General features: G+C 43.2%; 1 protein-coding gene across 1 annotated transcript in view; it reads right to left on the bottom strand.

Annotated features, from left to right (window-relative positions):
- Positions 1–2,103: 2,103 nt before the first annotated feature.
- Fer1l6 (fer-1 like family member 6) overlaps positions 2,104–17,800 on the bottom strand; it is a 121,966-nt gene continuing 106,269 nt past the window's right edge. The window contains exons 38-40 of the mRNA XM_031359265.1: positions 16,470–16,633; positions 4,553–4,653; positions 2,104–2,692 (exon numbers count right to left, since the gene is read on the bottom strand). Of these exons, the coding sequence (XP_031215125.1) occupies positions 2,506–2,692; positions 4,553–4,653; positions 16,470–16,633 (452 nt within the window). The 3' untranslated portion in view covers positions 2,104–2,505. The remainder of the gene's footprint in view (positions 2,693–4,552; positions 4,654–16,469; positions 16,634–17,800) is intronic.

The following is a 17,800-nucleotide window of genomic DNA, read 5'->3' as shown; positions in this document are numbered from 1 at the left end:
AAGGCAAAGGAGAAATTATACTGCTTGGATAATCATTGTTCATGTTGGTATATTTCTCTAACATTTTTCCTTCATTGTGTATATATTTATTTTTACAGTACACTGTACATAGTTTTCTAATACACATAAAATACCTATAATGAATTTAGTACGTATGCTTTGTGATAGCAGACACTCTGACCTCCTCACTAAGGATGGATGGTGCACATTACCATGCAGTGAGAATGGTACTGCTTATGCAGCTGTTCTCACTAGGAAACATGGCCCAGGCAGCAAGCTTCTATTTCTTAGCACTTCCGGAAAATGTGATGTCTAGTTGCCAGAGACGAAGCACCCCGAGCCAGAACACCCCGAGCCAGAACTGACTGAACAGTGCTTAAGTCTAAAATCACAGGGTTTGTAAATCAGTGGTGGAATGCCTGCCCAGCATGAACCAGGCTCCAGGTTCAGATACCAGTACTACAAGTTTGTATTTCTGCTTTTTTGATGGACCAGGAACATTCTGGAATTATTTTCTATGTAGATACAAGCACTTTTGCCTCTAGAAAAGTTACAGCTATGCAGTGGTATTAATATATATTATATTCATATATATTATATTCATATATTATATATATAATATTTATATATATATATATATAAATGAAGCTAATCATGGCAGAGTATGGCCATAATCCTAATATTTAGGAAACAGAAGCAGAGAAGATCAGGAATCACAGTTATTCTTGACTATATAGGAAGTTTAAGATTCATGCAGACTACACTAGACCCCATCTTAAAAAAAAAAAAAAGGACCAAGAAAAATAAAAGTTTTGATACTTCTAGTACCAAGAAAGGAACCCCGCTCAGTTTCCCCAGGACCACCCTAAATGACAGAAGAAACGAGGTTTATGGGGCCAAACATCCTGCAAGGGGATTGAGGCCAAACATCCCAATTCTTTGATTTCCTTACTGAGAAAAGAGATCCCCCAGTTCAACCCCCACCATAGATAGGACAGAATACAGGGACTGAGCTGTGGAGTCCAGAAGTTTCCTTTCAAAGCATTGATGCCATCTGTCAGGTGAAGATGCTATTGTTTCTCAGACTGGTTTTTGCACTCTGTACTTGAGACTCACAGTAGAACCTGGCTCACCTGCTGGGTGGGTAAGGAATGAGCAGAGGCAGTGCTGGCCATTCATATCACAGTTATGTGACCAGTGGGGACAGGACACTTGGTGGGAGGCTGTGGATCTAGCAAATGAGGATTCCCACTGCTAGGTGGCAGGGAGCCTGCTCTGACTTCCCCCACACATGTAATTATAGTTCATATGTCTTATGACAAATTGTGAACCTCCATTTGGAAACTTCTGCAGAGCAAATGAAAGTGAACTTCTCATAGCTCACTACTGCTACAACATGTGTGGTTGACTCTGAAGGTAACCCAGCTGTGTTTTGTCTCTATAGGGCAGTGGCTCTCCACCTTCCTAATGGTGTGACCCTTTAGTGCAGTTCCTCATGCTGTGATGACCCCCAACCATAAAAGTATTTTTGTTGCCAATTCATAACTGTAATTTTGCTACTGTTGCGGAATTGTAATATAAATATTTTTGGAAATAGAGGTTTGCCAAAGGGGTCACGATCCACAGGCTGAGAACCACTGCTATAACAGAGTTTCAGCAACAAAGTATTTTAGATGATTTATATACATTTTTGCTAAGCCAATTTGACAGCCTGAAAGTAACTGTGTCCTATAACCCTGAAACTAAACCAAGTGATTTTTTTTTTTTTTTAAGTATAGAATAGATTTTATTCAGGGCCTGGGGAGAAGAATTAAGAGGGTAGTAGACTCAGAGAAAGGCAGAGAGAAAGAGAGAGAGGGAGAGGGAAAGAGAGAGAGAGAGAGAGAGAGAGAGAGAGAGAGAGAGAGAGAGAGAGAGAGAGAGAGAGAGAGAGAGAGAGAGAGAGAGACTGGCCATGAGCATGTGAAGAGGGGAGGGGGAAGGGAATGGGAAGAGAGTGGGGAGAGACAGAGCGGGAACAAGAAGGGAAGAACAAGAGGACCATTTGGTTTTTGAGACATGTTAAATGGCTAGTAATTTACTAAATACTTCCAGTCTCTTTACTAAGACATTTTATTTGAAATGTATTGCTTCTAATAAAACCTCAGAGCCAAAGTTTAATCTTTTTAAAATAGAATCTATTACATGAAGAAAAGTCTCACTGAGGTCAATTTGAGGCCACTGTTCATTAGCCTGGAGTGAAAGAGTCATTCAGGTTACTTATGGGCAAAAATAAGATTTGGGATTTAGGGGTTTGAAAGATGGTAGCAGGCATGGGGGCAGCGAAAGACTGCTGGAGTCCAGTCTTCCTGGAGAAGACCTGATTTGTCCCAAGAGGCAAGGCTACTGGGTTCTGTGATCCCTTTAGCATTCAGCACAGTACCTCCTGAAGCACATGGTCTTAGAGGTTGCTGTACAGAGCGGAGGAGAGCATTCATGAAAAGAGGTCTGTGTCCTCCACTGCCCCTAAGAGCCGCCCACGACAATCCTCCGGCTGATGGCGCCTGGAAGGGTGTAGATGAAGAGGACCAGGAAGATGATGAGGATGATGAGGATGAAGGCGATGATTATGTACTTCTTGTAGTTCTTCCAGATGAGGTGGTACAGGCACTTGAAGGGACTCACAAACCACGAGAAGGAGGTGTCTGGGCGGCTAGAGAGGGAGTCAGGAAAGGGGGTCATGTTCAATACCTAGGAGTCTCAAACCCCCAGGAAACACTTCTGACTCTGTTTTTCTGGGTACCCATAGGAGGGGTCTGAGAGTAGTGGGGGTGGAGGGAAGGACCATTCTGCCGAAAGCAACAGAAATGGGACCGGTTACCAAGTGGTCTATAATGACTCTTGCCTGGTGTTAAAAGTTGCTCTGATTAGAGCCAGAGCCCTATTAGAACCCACCCTGAAGCCCACATCCCCCATCCCTCCATCTGTCCTGTGACCAGATCAAACCCACCTTCTGCATGAAATCTACCTGACCACCTCAGTCCACCAGGAGCGCTCGCCCTAAATTCCTGCCTCACCTTGATTGACCCTTTTTCTGAGCACAGCATATCTGTCTCCTCTTCCTCTATTTTATGAGTCTCTGTGCTACATCTCCTAAATCAGTGGAAAGCTGCTGGCAGGCAGAGCTTATGCCTGGCATTTCTTTTGTGCCCTCCAAAGTGTTTTGTTTTTTATTTTTATTTATTTTTTAACTGAAAGAATTTTTTTCGTACAGTATATTGTGATCACAGTTTCCCCTCCTCCAACTCCTCCCAGATCCTCCCATCTCCCCAGCCACCAAACTCCATGTCCTTTCTTCCTCTCTATTTAGAAAACAAACAGGAAAAAAAAAAACCCCAGAATAAAAACCAACCAACAAAACAAAGAAATAAGGCACAGAAAGACAAAAAAAAAAAAAAAAAAAAAAAAAAAAAAAAAAAAAAAAGAATCTGTAATATACAAGCAAAAGACTGGCAAGACAAAAAAAAAAAAAAATGACCAGAGATGAGACAAAAAGTCTACAAAAATATCACTGAGCTCATTTTGTGTTGCCCAACTATTGCTGGGCACAGGCCTGCCCTCAAGTGTGGTTTAGCTACCCAGTGAGACTCCATTGGAGAAAACTACTTTTTCTTTTGCAAGCAGATGCCAATTGTAGAGAGTTTCTTGGTCAGGCTTGGGAGCCCGTGTCCACTTTCCTCTCAGCCCTGAAACCTGTGTGGTCCCTGTGTGTGTGTGTGTGTGTGTGTGTGTGTGTGTGAGTGTGTGAGCAAAGTGTTTTAGACAGATGTTTTAATAAACAACTTTGAGTTAGCGAGTAAGCGCTGATATGTTCCTAACACTATGAGAGGTGGCAGATGGGTGTAGAACAACATCACGCACCTTGGGTCTGGGGTGAAAGGACAAACATGGTTCTGAAAGGCATTTTTATTCACATGTTTCATGAACAGTTTTTAATGGCCATGTAACCAAGAATCAGGTGCAATAAAGTATCATCATTTTTCTAATAATTCTGATTCTGGCCATTTTTTTAAAAAGAGAAATGACCCATGAAAAATAAAATGTTCTCATCATATCAAAAGACAAAACAAAGCAAAACAGAAAATGACAAAATTAAGTTGGTTATCTGATTATGGGTGGTGACCAAGTTAATGATGGGCTCCAAGCCCGTGGAATACTGTGCTCTCCTCAAAAATATTAATTAGAACTATGACATTGAAGGAAAACATTTAAACATTTTTTTAAAAATGTGAATTCACATGCACATAACACGAGAGGAAAACAGGTGAAGTGCCCTAGCCAGGCTGGTGGAGCACGTTCCGGACAGGTCCTGCTCCGTCTGCAGTCTGTGATCTTTGGGGCACTTTTCAGTTATAGAAACCATATGCTACACAGGTTGGACGGCACTATCGCCTGACACCCACTCCTGAGTTCTCTGGGCTGGAACAGGAAAAGCCAGGGCCCCAGGGACCCCTGGGACTGCTGAGGCCCCGCCCACGCCCCGTGTTTCCAACTACAGCCCAGCCATACTCACTTGGGCTTGGCCAAGGGCTCAGGCTCCTTCCGGGCTTTCCCAACAGGGTTTTTCTCGGCTTCTTCTGCCGTGACCAGATGGAATTCAGCTTCAACCTTTCCCTGCATAAGACAGAAGCTGCAGTTTCTGGGGCAAAACCAGCATTCTCAAAGTGCCATCGTATTACAAGGAAGTGTTTTGACCATGTCTGTTGGCTTATTCTGAGAACTGTTTTCTGGTCTTGGAAGAAATCATTTTGTGAGGAATCATAAAAACCCTGGGGTGGGTCTGGAGAGAGAACGCAGTGGAAAGAATGCTTGGTATGAAAGCATGAAGACTCAAGTTCAGACCCTTATCACCCACATAAAAGACAGAGGTGTCAGTGCATGTCTGTAACCCCAGAAGTCAGGAGGCAGAGACAAGCTGATGCCAGGGGCCCTCTGGTGAGTCCATCTAGCCAAAATGGTGAGTTTCAGGCTGAGTGAAGAAACCTTGCTTCGATGATGATGATGATGATGATGAGAGGGGTGAGTAAAGATATCACAACATCACCTTCTTCTCTACACATGTATGCCAGGTACATGCACCTGTGCACACATAGGCACACACCAGCATTAACCATACACACCACCATCACTGCAGAGGCCCATAACAATGCTATTGAGTTTTATGTGTGGAAAGGGTTCCACATGTACAGACATACACAGATAACCCACATCGACCATTGTCATCAATACAGCAATAATAAGACTAATGATAGAAACTGAGTGCTCATTAGAGAGGGAGCTAGTGACTCATGTGGCAGGCCTCTTTCTATCAGCTCCTTTCTTTCAATCAGTTCTTGGGAAGGAATTAGTGAAAGTGACCCTGAGTTTTCAGTTTCCCAGCCACCCATCATTGTGACTGTGTGTGTGTGTGTGTGTGTGTGTGTGTGTGTTCAGATTTGGATATTGTGAGTGTCAGGTGATTCTTTAAGGCATTATGCCAAAGTTATTGGAAATGATATAAATCCTGGACTGGCAAACTACAGTGCAGAAATCAAGTCATTCTTCCTTGTTTAATTATTCATTCACCGCATGACAGGCTCTCCGTAAGCCTCTGCCAGTCCAGGCTCTGGGGGCTCTAATCAGCTGGAACATCTGTTCTTTGAGGAATAGATTTTCTCTCCTCCTGCCTCCTTGGATTTTGTGCACTGAGATCCCAGGTGATGTGACAGGAATCACAGGAGACCAGAGCATCATAGAAGCATTTTAACAAATGCGATCAGTATCATAGCAGCTCTCTTTAGGTCACATGATTACAGGTTATAGGAGTATTTGGGTTATTTCTTATTCCACTCAACCATGTCCCATGATTTACAAATGTCGCTTGAATACATGAATGTGTTTGTAGTCTCTCATTCCCAATAATAAATTATGGCAGTCAACATGCTGAGAGAATATTTAAGAACTGGGAAATGAGTAATAGATATTGCTTCTGTAGTTTACAGTCAAGCTTCCACACAATTATCAGAAAATACTAATACTAATACTAATACTGAAATTCAAATTATGTACAGAGGTGTACATCTCACCTCTGACTCTTTCTATTATCTCTTGGTCTATCTCAAAAGCAAGCAAAGTAGCTATTTATTTATTTATTTATTTTGTAGATAGAGATTTGAAGCTAAAGGTCAAATCCTGTTTCCAAGGATGTACAGAAATAGTGAGCTGTCCAACTAGAATCCGAATCCTGGTCTATAAGACACACAGTCTCTAGATATTTCCATAATACCAAACTGCCTGACAACTTATTCATTAATTTGTTGAATACTAGACTAGAAGGTTTAAATGCCATTTTCAGATGACTCCACGACATCTTCATAACCACCACCTAAAGGTACCTGTCTCTCTGGTTCCTCATCTGTCAGATGTTCTGGAGTGCTAAAAGTAGATTTAAAGCTCCAGGGAGCTCCTTAAGACTTGAGGATTGGAAGAAATCTAAGAAACCAGCTTAAAATCCATCGCCAAGGGAGCAGTCTCATTATACAAGCAAATCTTTCTTCAAGGGCCTTTTCGGGGGGAGCTTAACCTCTACTGAGCAGTGTTTTGTATACTCAGAACTTCATCTAGTTGCTCCAATATGATAGAGAGTCAGATTGAGAGGTGCTAATGAATTACTAAGTTCTGTAACTCTTGGAACAGGGAATGTATCAACAGGGAACACTCAGGTTGAAAGTAAAAAGACCATAGCAGTCTCTTTATATTCTACTGCATAATAATAATAATAATAATAATAATAATAATAATAATGATAATGATAATGATAGCTCAACTACAGAGCTCTGCAGCCTGAAGAGTGTTCCATATACCTATGATCCATCCTAAGTACCCAGGAAAGTAGATAGCATTTTGGTGTCCCCATTGCAGCCAAAGAAACCTAGGTGTGGAGACGCTTGCTAATCTCTGTCACAAAACTATGCTGTGAGTCCTGAGGTTCTTGTATCAAGTCCTATCATTTTGCCACTTTTTTGTGTTCAAGTGACTCCTGTGCTGAGAACTCCTCAGCAGAACAGGAGAACTCCTGTGCTGTCTGAATGAGTAGAGATGCGAAGTCGACTTACATCCAAGTTAAGAATTCAAATCTGTCATTCATTCTCTGGTTCAAAAACCTGGTTCAACCCAAAGCACCGTTTAGTGTCCTAGAATTCAGATATGTTATTTACATTGTTTGCTTATCTACTTATTGGGAGAAGGAGAGTATGTGTGGCATGTGCACATGCGTGTGTGTCAGGCAGAGGTCAACTTGCAGGCGCCAGTTCTCTTCTCTAACCCACAGGAAAACTGTACCCACTTCCTCAAGCTTGACAGAAAGTGCCCTTACCCACTGAGCTGCCTTTAATAACAATGAATAGCTGTGATCTTTCTGAAAGGTTTTAAAAGGATTCCATGAACACTGATGTAATTCTGGCATTTGTATTTGCATTTGACCCCAACTTATAGGCTGGATATAGCTCTCCATTGAGCTTGAGGATTGCATAGAATAGCATAGCTCAGCATGGAGAAGAGTTAAACAAAACAATGTGACTTTGAGTGAGTTGCCTGTCCCGTTTAAGACTCGCTCTCCTAAGGATGCTCATAATATAAACACCCCAACCCCACCATAAGGTTACTTTTAGACATGCCTAGATGAGTCTCACAGGTCCAGAGTGTAACAGGAAGATTATACAAAGAAGGCTGAGCACATAAATTCTGACCTTGGCATAGAAGGCATTAGTTATTATTATGAAGAGCCTTGCTTATTCTGGCCTCAGGAAGGCAATGGGGGAAGGTGTGACTGTCACATTCTGATAAACACCACTCCTCACTGCCTATCTCTGCACCCAGAGGGCTTCCCTTCCCACTCTATTCATCAATATTCAGCCTCACACCAAGTAGAGATCTTAAGCTAATAATATCCTGCAAATGTAATTTAAAATCAGGGCTAGAAGAAAAAAAAAACATGGGCAATTTGAGAGACTATCCATTAACCTCATGACATCTGTGGATGGGGAAAAAGGACAAAGAAAGGTCCCTAAAGAGACTGTGAGTGCTCTACCACGGTTACTGCTTCTGAGCTTCAGACGTCGACACACTGGGAGTGGCTATCAGGTAAACAGAGAAGAGACCTCATTCAGAATGGATGCAGGTTTCATTTTCTTCCTTCCTTCCTTCCTTCTTTCCTTCCTTCCTTCCTTCCTTCCTTTCTTTCTTTCCTTCTTTCTTTCAACCAATAATTATTGCTCATTAAAATATAACCTCACTTGTATTAAAAGAGTGATTTGCAAACATTCATGGTAGACTACGCATTGATGAAATACTTTAAGGAAATATATAGATCGAGAGTTATGGTTTGGATCTGAAATGTCCCTACAGGCTCATGTTTTAAGTGCTTGTTCCCTAACTGGTTATGTTATTTTTTGACAACAGTGGCACCCTCAGGAGGTGAGATCTGAATGGTTGCAAGTAGGTCCCTAGAGAAGGTGACTTGGCCCCATGAGCCTCAGTCTCTGATTTCTCATCTACCATGAGAAGAATGACCTTTGCCACACACTTTTGCCACCATGCCTTCCCTGCTGTGGTGGACTGAAGCCACCAGAACCTGTGAACTAAAATCAATCTTCCTCCTTAAGTAGTTTCTGTCACAGCCATGTGAAAGTGGCTGATTTGCTCATATGTACTTATATGTGTGTTCATTGTATATACCCATGTTCTCAATCTAGGAATTTCAGTTCTGAATATCTGAATTAAAGACTAATTCGGATCCCAGAAAAGGCTATGTACTGAGCACAAACATTCTTGAACCAACTGTCAAGGCATCTCAGACTTTTCTTGGATGTTCTGGCTAAAGGTCTGAAGCCAGCTACTTTTGGTAGAAGATGATATCTAGAAAATAGAATCTGAGCACTAAAAGCCTTATTTATTACTGGGCAATTTTGATGCTAGATTCTTTCAGAGGGTACAGTTAGATGATGTATTTTTCCAAAAATTTCATTAGTCTGTAGTGACACAGTCAAAAATAAGTCAAGGAGGAAAAGTTTCATCATGATTCTTAAAATAACTCTTGATTCTAATAGTTGGTAATTAGTAGATATGATTAATTACTTATTCCATTGTTTTGGGGGTGGGAAAGTGGAGTGATCACAATTTTGCTTTATGAAGGGAAGCTTTTAGATAGATGCTAAGAGAGAGAGAGAGAGAGAGAGAGAGAGAGAGAGAGAGAGAGAGAGAGAGAGAGCATGGAATGAACAAGATTCTTGGTAGTTATAAAAAGCAGTAGGTGAGAGGTGGAGGCAGCAGAGTACTTACATTGCCAGTGTTACCCGGCAGTGACCTGCTCATGCAAAAGGGAGAATGTAGCTTTGCATGAACAGATCTTACATTTGCCAACCTCACCGACCCAGAAACTCAGCATTATCTACAGCAGGGCCATTGGTTCTCTGAGAAATAAATAGCACCCCGTATCAAATATACTGACTTTCAAATAAACTACAATGTGGCAACTTTTGCATCTAACTCCACTCAGAGAAAATGCAAGGAATAGAGGTGAAGAGAAGCAACCTCAGAGAAAGCAACCTGAAAATTCAGGCCTAGTCTCACCAAAGAGATACACTTCTGGGTGTGTCTGTGAGAGAGTTTCCACTAAAGCCTAACTAGGAGAGAAGCATTGAATCTGAGAGGCTCCGCACCATGAGCTGGAGTCCTGTATTGAATACGGAAGGGGAGAGGTTAGCCAGTAGACTCACTCCTGTCTCTGTTCCATGACTGTGGATATAGTGTGACTGGCTCCTGCTGTCACGCCTTCTGTGCTGTGACAGGCTGCATCCCTTTGTTTTGTTTTGCTTTTGTTTTTTTTTCAAGACAAGGTTTCTCTGTATAAGCCCTCGTTATCCTGGAACTCACTCTGTAGACCAGGCTGGCCTCGAACTCAGAAATCTGCCTGCCTCTGCCTCCCAAGTGCTGGGATTAAAGGCATGCGCCACCACTGCCTGGCTAGGCTGCATTTCTTAATCCCCGAGTCAAAATAAAACGTTCTTTCCTTAAGTTGCTATTGCCAGGTAAATGTTGTCACAGCAAAGGGGAAGTGACACCCAGGAAACATGGGAATAACCTGTGCCTCAGCCATAGTTTTCGCGAGATGACATGCATGTGAGGGTGTGTGGGCTCTCCCTACCCTTGACACTCTTCACATTTCCTGTGGACATACACTATACATTCAACCTTAGAAACAGCCTCTGTGTACTATCCTCTGGTCTTAGAGAGTCGGAATCCACTACACGTGTCATGATCCATGTGCTAAGCAGCCTCTTCAGCCAAGCTGTGAACACAGAGATACCAAGGACTCACCTCCTCACCACTGAGCCTGCAGTGATCAGCCACAGAGGATGGGGAGAGCTTCTCACGCGACTTTAAGTACAGCTGCCTCCTTTTTAATTTAGGGCATGGCGGCCCTAGGACCTAACCTTGAATAGATGTTAATTTGTGGGTTTTGCCTGTAGAAGAAACTCTCTGACCTCCATATCTTACGTGAGTGATTTATTTGAAGATGGCTTTTAGGATGACTAGTTGGTGAGGAAGTATAAATTGCAGAGCGTAGTGTGCGCACATGCCCTTCAGCTCTGCCAAGGGCACCCACCCCGAGTGATCCCCGAAACCAGGTTGCAGTGACTCCAAGGACAGCAACACTGCACACCAGGAGCTGTGCGAATCCAAGTGTCTAAATTATACAGCTTGGACTACTGATGAGCAGCTTTAAAAATAAGTCTGGCAGGTGGTGGAGACTGGAAACAAATCCTCTCTCCGCTGCCAGTTTAGGGCTCAACACCACGAACATTTCCAACACATCGTGGATGGTGTCTATATACTCTTGAGAAGACATCCCTTCGGGGAGCCCCCACTCTGTAACTCAGGCCAGTCTGCAACTTACATTGTAGCCTATGTTAGTTTCTGATTCGGAGCAGTCCTCCTGCCTCAGCTTCCCAAGTGCTGGGAGAACAGGCTGAGCCATCCCCCCCCCCCCCCCCCCCCCCCCCCCCCCCCCCCAACACTATGAATAATTTCCAAGCATGAGAGGACCTGTGCAGAGTTAGAACTTGAACCTGTGCCACGAAAACACCCCGGGGGCACATAGTTCAGCCCTTGCACCTTAGAGAACCGGAGGCTGAGACTCAAGAGACGGAAGGCGACCCAACAGTGGCCCAGGTTTTTCTTTACATGATTCTCTTGGATGATCCAGCTTGGCTTCCCGAGTGTATATGTTGGTTAGTTACAGAGAAAAGAAGACAAGAGGAAGCTGGGGCCAACTTCTACAACCACAGTGGGACTTTCAGGATCTGACAGGGACACAGTGTGAGTTAAGAATAAAGTCAGTTCGCATTCTCCCTTTAAGATGCATAAGGGAAAATACAGGTTTAAAAAGACTTTACTTTTCTCTTAATAACATGGGAAGAAGACTAAGCACAGTATGCAATATGCCTGGAGGGTCATGAGTTCAAGGTCAGCCTGGTCCACTTAGAGAGACCATGTCTACAATAAACAAAGCAAATCTTGTAAATAGGATTCTCCTCTCTTTCTCTTGGAATGTTTCCTTTAGTATATAATTATAAGTACTATAAGTATAATTATAAGTACTTTCTTTTCTCTTTGAAATGCATATAAACACCTTGCAAACTAAGTCAGCTTTATCCTTTAAAACGCGCAGGCCCATCTTTGTCACAGGAACTGCTTTTCTGCAAAGCAAACATCAAGAAAGTTAGCATCCTAGCCTGGGGCTGTAACACAACGTGCGAGTCCAGCTACCTGAGAGGCTGAGGCTGGAGGATGGAAGCCAGCGTGGACAATGTGGGGAGACTAGAGACCTTGTGTATGTATAAATAAATGAGAGAAAGAGGCCACAGGTGGGGTGGGAGGGAATATAAATACATCTACTGCTAGTTCTGAGGGGGAGGGGCCTAGCTCTGGCATTCACCTTGTTCCAAGTCACAAAATGTCTCTTGTCATACGAAGATTTAACAAGTTTCCCCTAGCCCCAACCTCGCCCTCCACAGCAAACCGAATCTAACTCAGCTGATCACTACAATCACTTGGACTAGTTATCTTGGTATAGAGAGGATTGTGATTGCTTGTCTCAGTATCAAAGAGGTGGGGGGAGGGGTTGTTTCTGTCTTTGCGACCTCTTACTTGTGGAGTATATCACACTCTGGGTTAACAATTGCTTAGCAACCATGTTGACTAGTTTTATGTTAAGTTGACACAACCTAGAGGCGTTTTGGAAGAGGGAACATGAAGAAAAAAATACCTACACCAGATTGGCCTATGGGCAAGCCTATGATTTATTTTCTTGATTATTGATGTAAGAGGGCCCAGGTCTCTGTGAGTGGTGGCCCTGGGTGCTATAAGAAAGCAGGCTGAACAAGTCACTAAGCAGCATTCCACCATGACTTCTGCTCCAGTTCCTGCCTTCAGGTTCCTGCACTGAGTTCCTGCCCTGGCTTCCCTCAGTACAGGATTTATACACTGTAGGGTGAAGTAAATCTTTTCTACTCAAAGTTGCTTTTGATCATGATGTTTTGGGTTTTGTTTTGTTTGATTTTTTTATTTTGTTTTATTTTATTTTTGTTTTTTGTTTTTTGTTTTTTTGTTTTTCCCACAGCAATAGAAACACTAAGATAGTAATCAGTCTCTATTTCCATTGTGGATAGGTTTTCTGGTTCAAGGATAGATTTTGTTTTACAGATAACATCTTAGCCCTCAATGGAGAAGATGGCTAATAAGCTCAGGACCAGGCTGGGTAGAACCAGGCTGAATGTCCCTTCATTTGCACAGGCTTCCCTCAGAAAGAGAAGAACTGTACAATGGCGAAGACCAAGGAACTTAGGAGTAGACTGTGTGGGTTTAAACCATGTTCTTCCTTGATCAGCCATGTTGACCTGTGAGACCTGTGAGATACATATCCATATATATATATATGTATATATATATACATATATATATATATGCACATATACCTCATATATGTAGATATGTGTATATATGTATATATGGTCATATGTATATATGTATGCATATATAATGGGGCTTTAGAAAATGAATGAATTCATAACCATTAAGTCTTTAGTACTTTGGGAAATACTGAAGCCCACACAAGTGACACTAAACAGAGACTAATGATTCAAGCTCCATCACTTGTCAGTCCCACCACTTGGGCACAACAGAGACTCAAAGCCAGGCAGAATGTGAGCAAGTAAACTGGCCAAGGGGAAGCTTGGGTTCTTTGTGGGTAGAGCATGCTGGTGTGGGGAAAGAAGAAGCAGGCTAGCTGTGTGGTTTCTTGGAGAGCTCGAACCTTTGACCGAACATGACTGTTCCAGGCTGCTTTTTACAGAGGCTGTGTGGTTACTTGGAGAGCTCGAGCCTTTGACCGAACATGACTGCTCCAGGCTGCTTTTTACAGAGGCTGAGGTTTGCTTTTCAAAGACTGGTGCTGCAGAGGTCAGAGAGACAGAAGAGGGGACTCCAGAGTCACGTGGGACTCTCCAGTGTCAGTTTGCATTTTCAGCCCTTCACAACCTGTGCCTGGCACAGTCAGCTGTTTACTGCCAACACTTGTCCTTGCCACATGTCTGTGGCAGATCACACTCCACTGTGGCAGCTGGAGGCTGCTTTTCTAGTTTGTCTTCCCAAGAGACAGGAAGCTTTGTAGGACAGAGGCTGCTTCCTCCTCAGCAGTTAAAGATACCTCTAGGAAAGCCCTGTCCCGCTGACAAGCCCTATAACTGCCATAATAACACGAATGTCTGATAGAGACCCTAGATGACCTATACTCAAGAGAAGAAACCTCACATCAGAGACAAGCACCATTTAATTAATAGCTCCTAAACTTAATAAATAGCATTGAGGACAGGTCGCCAAAGTCCATTATCATGGCCAGTTCATCAGAAGGAGCATTTATAAATGCTTCAAAGCATGATGAGAAAGGCTATATTTTTTTCTTCTGAACCCCCTGTGGCTTCTTGACTCATTAGGAGTAGACATCATTGTTTATAGACTCAGATATTCAGCTCTTTCAGGTGGCAGAAGGAAGCAGAAGTGGGGGATGGTGAGACACTCATTACCCCGCCACGGCACAAAAATTCTAATATTCGTTGAATACTTACACAATGTCCCAGACACAGATCCTGGGCCCTTTCGATGTCACAACAGCCTCAGGAGGTACTCACATTCACTTCCTCTGTTTTTGCAGGTAAGGACCCTGAGACTGAGGCATGAAGCTGCCTGCCATTGCATCGTGGGTTAATAATGGAGCCAGGTTCTGCACAAGAGCTGGCTTTGAACCCACTCTTTGAGCTCCCTTGTAGCCAATGAGCAGCCGTTTCTCTTCCCTCCAGTCTCTGTCAACCGCCAAGCTATTTTCCTGGATTGCTTATTTGTATGTTTTGTGTGGGTAGAATCGGATATCACGTGGTCTCTGTTCCTGGCTTCTTTCCCTTGGCATAATGTTTTCAAGGTCTGTCCATTCTCAATACTCTACTTCTTTCCATGGCTGAGTAATAATCTCCATTTGTGCACGTGTGCCATTGTTTATTTATTCACTCATCAGCTGATGGATGCCAGGGTGTTGCCACTTTTAAGCCATCATGGCAAACGCTGTTGTGACCTTACACAATTCCATTTCTCAAAGTTTGCTGGGACCCTCTCTGTGCTGCTAACTCCAATAGACATACCTGCATAGTAAATCAGGCTCAGGCTCCATGGGTCAGGCCCTGCTGCCATCCTTTCAGAGCATGGCATATTCTGATGTAAGAATGACCTCACCTGGGATCTTGCTGTTCAAAGTGTAGGCTCCTGGGCTTCCCCATATACCGAATAAGAATCTTCCATTTAGCAGATTCCTAGGGAATTCTTACATACATTGTACATTAAACTTCATTGATGGGGCTCAGAGACACTCAATGGTTTAGCCCAAGTTCCGTGTGCAAGGTCCTGACTGGAGAGCATGTATTTAGATTCATAAAGCAATTTTCTTGCCATGGGATTGTGCTGGTTTGAATGACCAATGTTCCCCATAGGCTCTGGCGTTTGAGGACTTTGGACCAGCTAGTCCAAACTGTTTAGGGAGATGGTACAGCCTAGCTGGAGGAAGGATGTCCGCGGGTGTGGGCGTTGAGCGTATATAGCTCTGCTGCACTTGTAGTTCACTCTCTGTTTCATGTTTGTGGTTGAAGATGTGATCTTTTAGCTTCCTGTTCCAGCTGCCATGCCTACCATTTGCTGCCGTGCACACCCCACCATGGTGAACTCCTCTCCCTCTGGAACCATGAGCCAGGAGACACTTTTTCTTCCACAGGTTGCTTTTGGTCATGTCGTTTTAACACAGCAACAGAAAAGTAACTGATACCAAGAAAAATCCCACTGGCCCTTTAAGAGTTCCCTCTCTTGGTTTGTGTGTTAGCCTGTTTCCTTTCATCTTCTCCATCTTTGCCTGTTCCTTCTTAGCCTCTCTGTCTCCAGCCATAGTCTTACCTCCTATGTCCCAGCCTGGAACCAGCATAGAATTAGAGTGCAGTTAGCCCCCAGTAAGTCCTCTGGGGACCTGGAAGACTGAGGATGGTTGGTACCTCAGGTTTCCCATCAATATCAGGTCATAGAGATCTAAACTAAGAATGGAAGAAAGAAGAAAATTCCAGAAAATACAAGAAGAGCAGATACCAAGGCATTAGACCAGCAGCTTCCAAGGGTTTCTTTGCCCCATACCCACTGAATCCAGAGCAGAGAGCGACTAGCGGGCAAGAGTCCTGCTGTCTGCCACAGCACCTTGGTGCAAGCTTCTGGCCCATTATACAATCCCTCCATTCCTACAGAAGAGCGATGGGGTGGAGAGTTCAAAGAATGTTTAAAAGAAACATCCTGCCCAGTATCTTTGAAAGATCAGGAACTCCAGCCATGCGTGGTCCAGGATGAACCACTCCCGACCAAACTTGCAATGCAGAAGAAAGAGAAAATGTCTCTACCAGGTGTTATCCTCTTCAGGAAGTTGCAAAAGGATGGGCTGACTTTAAAACTGGGTCCTGTGCTTGGAAGTTAAGGAAGGAGGGCATTATACTCAGACTGTGCATTAGCCACAATTCTATGCATAATTTCAAGAAAGGTTTAAAAAATTAATGCCAGGGGCATGAGTTCAGATAAAATGAGGGAAAATTGCGCCAACAGAGATAGCTTATAAATCAAGTAGGCTGAAATATGAAAGGATTATTAATGCATCCATAAAGCTTTAGGACGTCTAGCTTCTTGGCAGGAACTTCGCTTTGAGGGCTCTAAAAAGTCACCTCAAAGCACTTACCTTGAGGCTTACAAAATGACTCATGGAGAGAGCACAATGTCCCCGATGGCCCCCCAGCTCACCACCTAGAGCTGTCACTTACCGTGAGCTCTTTGCTCTTTGCAAAAGGCCACCAGCCACGCACACGCTTTTGCTGGAATATGGAGATTTTGTTCTCCTCGCTTGCATTTTCAAACTTGGACAGATCGCAGGCTTTCGCGGACTTGGCTGCCCGAGGGAAGCTGTTAAGGTTCATTTCCAGGGATCCTGTGAAGAGATGCCCCTAATGGTTATGGAGGGCTTTCCAGTCTCTGTGGATCAGCATAGGCTCATAGACGCACTTGCCAGTCACCCGCTCAGTGTTACACTGTATGTGAGATGTGCCTGCCTGCTGTATGAGCAGGTGTAAAGGGGATGGAGACACCTATTGCCATAAAGAATTAATAACATGGCGGCAGGTGGAAGGTGAGGCAGAGTGCTATGTGAAGCTTCAGGCTTCAGCTTGGGATGCTCTTACTGCTGGACATCTTCCCAGCTCTCTGTGCGGTTCCCTCTATCTGGATGATGGGCCCCAGGTTTGTTGTATTTCAGTATTGATCTCCTCATGGGAGTCCCCCATTCACCATCTTGCATCCAGGCTCAAATCCTTCCCCCGTCACACCTATTCTTAGAACAGAGCCTCCCAGTTCACTGCAATGTCTCTTCAGGTTAAGATACCGTCATAAAGGAGTTGTGTATCTCACATTGACAACTTTCCTATTATAAAGTAGCAAATTATAAAGTAACATTTGTTAAAGGTAAAATTCTAGTGCATGTACATCAGCAAAAAAATAATATATTTAGTTTTACAAAACTGGCCATAGCTTTGTGTAGTAGCACACAGCCCTAGCCTGCCTGCCTGCTCCTCCTTACTTTAAGATATACAGTTATATAAGATATAAATTTATTTGTGTATATAATATTTACATAAATTTACATACAATATAAATATACATCTTAAAGAAATGATCTGTTTGACAAGAACTTCAAGTCTCTGAAGAAGGAAATTAAAGATCTCAGAAGATGGAAAGATCTTCCATGCTCATGGATTGGCAGGATTAATATAGTGAAAATGGCCATCTTGCTGAAGGCAATCTACAGAGTCAATGCAATCCCCATCAAAATTCCAACTCAATTCTTCACAGACTTAGAAAGAGCAATTTGGAAATTCATCTGGAACAACAAAAAGCTAGGATAGTGAACTATTCTCAACAATAAAGGGACCTTTGGTGGAATCATCATCCCAGACATTAAGCTGTACTACAGAGCAATTGTGATAAAAACTGCATGATATTGGTACAGTGACAGGCAGGTAGACCAATGGAACAGAACTGAAGATCCAGAAATGAACCCACACACCTATGGTCACTTGATCTTTGACAAAGGAGCTAAAAC

This window comes from Mastomys coucha, unplaced genomic scaffold, assembly GCF_008632895.1.
Source record: "Mastomys coucha isolate ucsf_1 unplaced genomic scaffold, UCSF_Mcou_1 pScaffold7, whole genome shotgun sequence".
Classification (NCBI taxonomy): domain Eukaryota; kingdom Metazoa; phylum Chordata; class Mammalia; order Rodentia; family Muridae; genus Mastomys; species Mastomys coucha.
Note: the sequence above shows the minus strand (reverse complement) of the source record. Positions and strands in the feature narration are given on the sequence as shown.